Source organism: Sander lucioperca, chromosome 16, assembly GCF_008315115.2.
Source record: "Sander lucioperca isolate FBNREF2018 chromosome 16, SLUC_FBN_1.2, whole genome shotgun sequence".
NCBI classification, from domain to species: domain Eukaryota; kingdom Metazoa; phylum Chordata; class Actinopteri; order Perciformes; family Percidae; genus Sander; species Sander lucioperca.
Window position 1 is genome coordinate 9,755,612 of NC_050188.1, and position 6,000 is coordinate 9,761,611.

General features: G+C 44.3%; 1 protein-coding gene across 1 annotated transcript; it reads right to left on the bottom strand.

Annotated features, from left to right (window-relative positions):
* Positions 1-1,070: 1,070 nt before the first annotated feature.
* On the bottom strand, positions 1,071-5,738 carry heyl (hes related family bHLH transcription factor with YRPW motif like). Its single transcript, XM_035993241.1, has 6 exons — positions 5,359-5,738; positions 5,156-5,307; positions 2,805-2,871; positions 2,632-2,715; positions 2,433-2,514; positions 1,071-2,209 (listed from the first exon to the last, which is right to left on the bottom strand). The coding sequence occupies exons 2-6, from the start codon at positions 5,233-5,235 to the stop codon at positions 1,518-1,520; spliced, it is 1,005 nt and encodes a 334-aa protein (XP_035849134.1). The 5' UTR covers positions 5,236-5,307; positions 5,359-5,738; the 3' UTR covers positions 1,071-1,517.
* Positions 5,739-6,000: the final 262 nt, after the last annotated feature.

Genomic DNA, 6,000 nt, shown 5'->3' on the forward strand with positions numbered 1-6,000 from the left:
CCACGCCGCCACCGCGGTTCAGTCCTGACGCCAGCCCTGAAGACTCACAATACACACACACATACACATACACACACACACACACACACACACACACGGGGCAGCAGGCACATGAAACTGGCTTAAGCACACACTAGCACACTCACTCAAATAAACAATATGCACTTTGCGGAACACACACATTTTCGGACCGCAGACCACAGACATTGCATCCTGAAGTAGATCAAAGTGTTCTCCAGCAGTAAACACACACAAGGCTCTTCTCTGCTCTCTCATCCCTGCGGAGCCGTTTTGGTGAAGCACGGCACAATTATGCTGATCTTCTTGAGAAACAACTCGTTGCAACTGTCATTCATCATTGATCTTGTGCACCCTGTACGTGCTGGCCTGCTCTCAGTGATTCACACTATTTCTCTTCCTTTTTTTTTTTTTTTCCACAATCCCTCTCATCTTTCCTTAACCCTGTCTCCTGCCTCCCCACCACCCTGTTATTGAACGTCTACGCCAAATCAGTCACCCAACCACAGCCCTTCAGATCTTTTCCTTTGTTTTCCCCTCTCTCAGTCTCTCCATCCTCCCTCTCACCCTCTTGTACTGTCTGTCCATTGTTGAGGAGACAGTGGTGCAGACAAACAGGGAGAGAAGATATCCGCTGGTGTACCACAAGATTGGAGAGAAAGAATGGCAGAGAGACAGCAGAGGAGAGGAAGATACATAGACTGATATGAGGGTAAAGTTAATGACAGGGTACTGCCAATTAGAGGGCAAAGTGATGGGTCTGTTTGCCTCGCCGCGGCATCCCAAAAACATCACCAGCTCCCACCATGTTTATCCTCTGCAGCCACAAGACCACAGATCCCATCAGCCATCGCTGGAGACAGCTTAGATACAGAGGGGGTTACGGCTGGAGAACATGCAAACAGTGTTTGCAGACATTGCTAATATGGATAAGTGGGTAGCATGTAGCTTTCAACCATTCCTTTTCCGTTTGTATTGATAGCAAACAACATATAGCTTTACATGTTGCCATTTGCTTATACAGTCAGAAAAAACACAGAGAAAAACATGAACAAAGGTAAAGGCACTTAGTCTTTATAGAGATTTTTGTCAAACATCCTTCAGACTTGGAAAATGTAATCATATGTATAAATGGTTTGCGGGGAAAAAACAAACAAATATCACAGTTAAAAGATCAGTAAAAACTCAACGTCACTCTGTTGAGCGTTATATATATGGCTCTGTTGAACACTGTGTGTGTGTGTGTATTTGTCAAGCAAGATCGTGAATTTATTCAAATCTTCTATTCTTTCACATTCCTTCATTATTCCATTATCTATGATTGTTTGTGATTATCTGACACTTCACCCACAGTCTGATATGGCTTTTAGAGTCCCTCAGAAGCAGAGACAATCATCAAAGGTCTTTCTTCAACGGCTTCATGTTTGCTACGTGGTGCACATGGGAGCTCCATGTCCACTGTATAGAGTTCATTTGGAAAACAGAACCAGAGTTGAGCCTCAGAAAGCTCCTATCTCAGTCCCCCATCCCTGGGCCGCCTTGGCTGCTCCGCTCAAGCCCCTGCTCTGAGCTGTGGGAGACCCCAGCGGCGCGAAGGGCCTGAAAGAGACTTGCAATGGGGCAGAAGATGAGGAAATGGAAGAGGAGGAGGAGGTAGAAGGAGAGGAAGAGGAAGAGGAAGGGGTGGGGAGGTGGAGAGGCGAGGCCCTGGTGGCGTTGTGAGGGGACGCCTGGGTTGGTCTGGAGGGGGCTAGGGACACCGACGCTGCGAGGGAGGGCAACCTGTGAATGGTAGCCAGGGCTGTGGGGGTAAGGAGCTGGGGTACACCCTGCTGGCAGCCGGCCAGGGGGCCGAGGCGGAGGGAGGCAGGTGATGGGTAGCTCCCCATCAGGGCCAGATCCCTTCGCCCACTGGGGAAAGGAGGTGAGGAGGAGGCTGGTGAAGTGGGGGAGATCTGAGGGAAGGACGCCCACGGCCACGGAGGAAAGGGCAGGGCGGAGGCCGGGGTCGACTGTAGGAGAAGGGGGTCGAGCTCACTTGCACAGTGGGAAAGGTGGGAGACCAGACGGGCTCCTATAGGGTCCGGGGAATCCCCATCAAGGGAGCTGAGGTACCGCACCACCTCTCCAACGCACTCCCTAAAGCCCAACGTCCTGTAGTCGACCGCCAGGGCCCTCGCATCAAAGTAACCTGAGAGAGAGAAAAAGAGCTTAGTCATACAATAAACGATAGTATTGGAATGTCATGAACAATATAATTACTGTACATGCTGCATGCTTTATCTTGTCCAAAAGAAAGGACAATGAATCATTATAATGTCTACTTTTTGATTGGGTTGTTGATATATTGCAGCATTATTCCAAGGGCTGTTGAAAGTGAATGGTTTTGCAAGCACCAAAATCGGAAGTCTCACCTTTTCCTCCCATGGCATGCAGGAGTTTGAGGTGGTCCACAGTCATCTGCAGGATCTCTGCTTTCTCCAGCTTAGATGAACCCTGCAGGAGAAATGAGCAACATTTGAACCTGTGGCATCCGAATTTATGAAGCTGGTTTGTCACTTCTGTTGATAAAGTAGAATGGTTTTAATTGATCGTGGATTTATCAGCGGTCACCTGTTTCTCAAAAGCACTGGGCACCAGCCTCCTAAGCTCCGACAGGCTGTGGTTGATCCGGTCTCTGCGCCTCTTCTCTATGATCTACACAACAAGAAGAGCAGAGAGCCAGTCAGGGCCAACCAAAACAACAGGACTAAAAAGATTAAGATCCAAGGCTATAATCAACTCACCCCTCTTCTCTTCTTTCGGGCCAGAATCTGCGAGGCGCTGCCAGGAGACATGGACCCAGTGACTGGGCTGTACCATGGAGATAGAGATAGAGAGAGAGAAAGAGAGAGAGAGAGAGAGAAAGAGAGAGAGAGAGAGAGAGAGAGAGAGAGAGAGAAGAAGGAAATGGGAGGATGGTATTGGCACAGAGAGAAACATGTTAACTTTGATTCCCCTGCATATTGTTATTATTACCCTCCCTAATATGACACAGAGGCAGGATGGCACAACCCTTCAATCTAATTTGTTTTTTGGGCACAGAACAGCATCGGAGTGCCCGGGAGAGGAGGGAAGACGAGATTGTTTTTGGTTTAATGCGTTTCTGGACATTAGTCTCAGTGAAATGACATGCTGTTCTTCTTTCCATCTGAGCGAAAGCACTTTTAGAAAGATGATTATATAGCCTCAGGGTGATGCTTTTGCTCGCATGGGGCTCCAGCATGCAGCATGGGATCTGAGCTCCTCCGAGTACAGTCACTCAATATGGATTGTGTTTGTTTGTACAGGGCTGAAAGAGCCTGACAGCTCAGAGTTCCCTAAAAACGTCCCCACCAAAGACTCATGTTTCTATTAGATTTTAACATGAAGGCTGCCAATTTAGCTGTGTGTTTTTGTTTAGCTTTGATGTTTGATGGGGCTGACTTGAAAGGGCGGCACTGTCTTCTGTTTGCATGTCAAATGGCAATTTGATTTATCCAAACCGTCTTTAGTGTTACTGTGAATGTGTTTTCATATATACTGTAGAGATGCACCGTTACAAAAACACTCTGATGAAGAGTGTATTTGTAACATTTCTGTAATTCCTGACGCCAAATTGAACTAATTAACCTAAAAAGCGAAATGGTATAATGGCTTGTAACTACTGTGTGCAGTGTTAGGAGTCAGTTTTACTGCTTATCAGACATGTACCACAACACTGAAACAATAATAGACTGCAGTTAACAGCTTGGCATTGTAGGTCACATTTGCATTGGAAGGTTCAAATGATTGTTTTCCTGTCAAATAAAAAAGTATTTTGTAGTTAGCATTTTTAATCTTAATCCTTTTATAACTCCATAACATAATTTAACTGTATGAAGAATGAACAACCTATCATTAATTGTACAATAGGAATTTGTGGCACTCAAAATAAGATGATAACCTTAATTCAACAAAGCTCATAAGAATAATTAACTTTTAGCCTTTCAAAATATCAGCATTTTTAACACTTCATTGAGTTTAAAATAAAGCAAAATGGCTGCATGTCATATATTGAAGTATAATAAAATAATGTCATTGTATCCACTCACACGCAGTGTGCCTCAAATGTTCCTGCAAAATAACTCGGGAAGTCCCTTACAATTGTTTTTGTGTTGATCTGACAGTTCGGTTGTTCTTTTTTATTCAACATGCAAAGAAGGAAGGTAAACATGTAATATTGCTACATTACAATTTAAAAAAAAAATTAGAAACAAGCGGAAAATTAAAAAAATTAAATAAAATGCGAATCTTGACTTCCAAGACTTTAAAAAAAAAAAAATAATCTGAAGATATGTTCTTTATTAAATGCATGTATTGATTTAATTTTCAAATGATAAGAAAACCCTTGTCTTCATGCTTCAGACATGACAGGCCTTACATCAGTTTTTAACCTATACCTACTGTAATGCATGTCATGTGTGCAAAGACGATTACAGATCTCTGCATTTACTCACATGGGCTAGTAAAAGGAGCAAACATTACACTGTTTTACTTAGAGGTATTTAAGTCTCAGAAGCTGATGTGGTTTATAAAGCAATGGTACAGAATTTGTGATTCCTGCTCTTCAAAGTTTTCTGCATTTCGCTTCAATGTTTAAAATGTTTGATAAATGTATTGTTGTCTTCCCTTCAACCTCGAAATTTGTTTTTGCTTTTTCAACGTTTTAAATTTTTTACATTTTTCTTCTACACATTTTCAGCGCTTATTTCTACGTCCCATATTTTCTGATATAAAACAAAAATTTAAAACGGGTCAATGTGACCCGAAGTCAACACAAGTCATTTGAAACACCTTCCAACGAAGCTGAGCTGTCAGTTTAACTTCAGGCCTCTGGCAGCAAATCTCCTATATTATTTGGTTTTACTTTTCCTGCAGTCTTTCAACTTGTCTGCAATTTTGTGCATGGCAGCAAGTGTCAAAATGCTTTTAAAGCCCACAGCTCACTGCCAAGTATGTTTAGAGAAAATCTGTCTTTAGCTTCTAATTTTAGCAGAATGTGCGCCATGTCATTTTCCTTTAAAGTGGGATTGGAGGGCATTTGTAACAACCTCAGGTGTGGTTGGCGGATGCTCACCAATAGCCGTCTTCTTGTCCCACGTCAATAAACTCGTCTGTGTCCGAGTCTGGGGAGCTGTAGTCGTGAGGTCTCTTCATGTCTGTGCCTCTTCCTCACTGGCTGGACTGATGGATGGACGGATGGATGGATAGATGATGGACTGATGGACTCTCTCTCTCTTTCTCTCTCTCTCTCTCTCTCTCTCTCTCTCTCTCTCTCTCTCTCTCTCTCTCTCTCTGCTGCGTGGACGCAACACTCTGAAGACTGTCTCCCCTGTGGAAGAGGCGCTCACCCTGTGTGCCCCTCACTCTCTGTTTCTCTTGCGCTGTTGCTTATAAAAGCCTTGTTGTCCTTAGTTACTTCTTGTCACTTGTGTTTTTTTTGTTTTGTTTGTTTCTTCATGTGTCTCCTGTCCTTTCCTCTGTGAGTCAGCAGTGCCACTTGATCGACCCCCAAGGGCCCATGACAACTAAGAAAATTCACAAGCTGCTTTAGTCTTGTACTCTATCACTGGCATCCAATCATAGTCTCTCGCTCTCTAGCTCTCTCTGTTATTTCTCTCTTGGCTGCCTCTCTCTGTCACAGCCACCCAATGACAAAATAGGATTTTGGCAGTTGGGGCAGGGTTGCCAGTTTGGGCTCCCCCGCCTCTTCTCCCTGTCCCTCCTCCCTCCCTTTAATCTGGCCTTGCCCAGTTTGTCACTCTCCCTCCCCCTCAGCCCCATCTATCCACCCTCTTTGCTCAGTCATCCTCAGTCAATTAGCCTCCAATCTCATCCTGCTCTCCTTCCTTGCTTCTTTTTATCCTCCTTTCTTTCTATTTCTGCTCTTTCAATTACACTGCTGTGTAGAACAATGGCAGC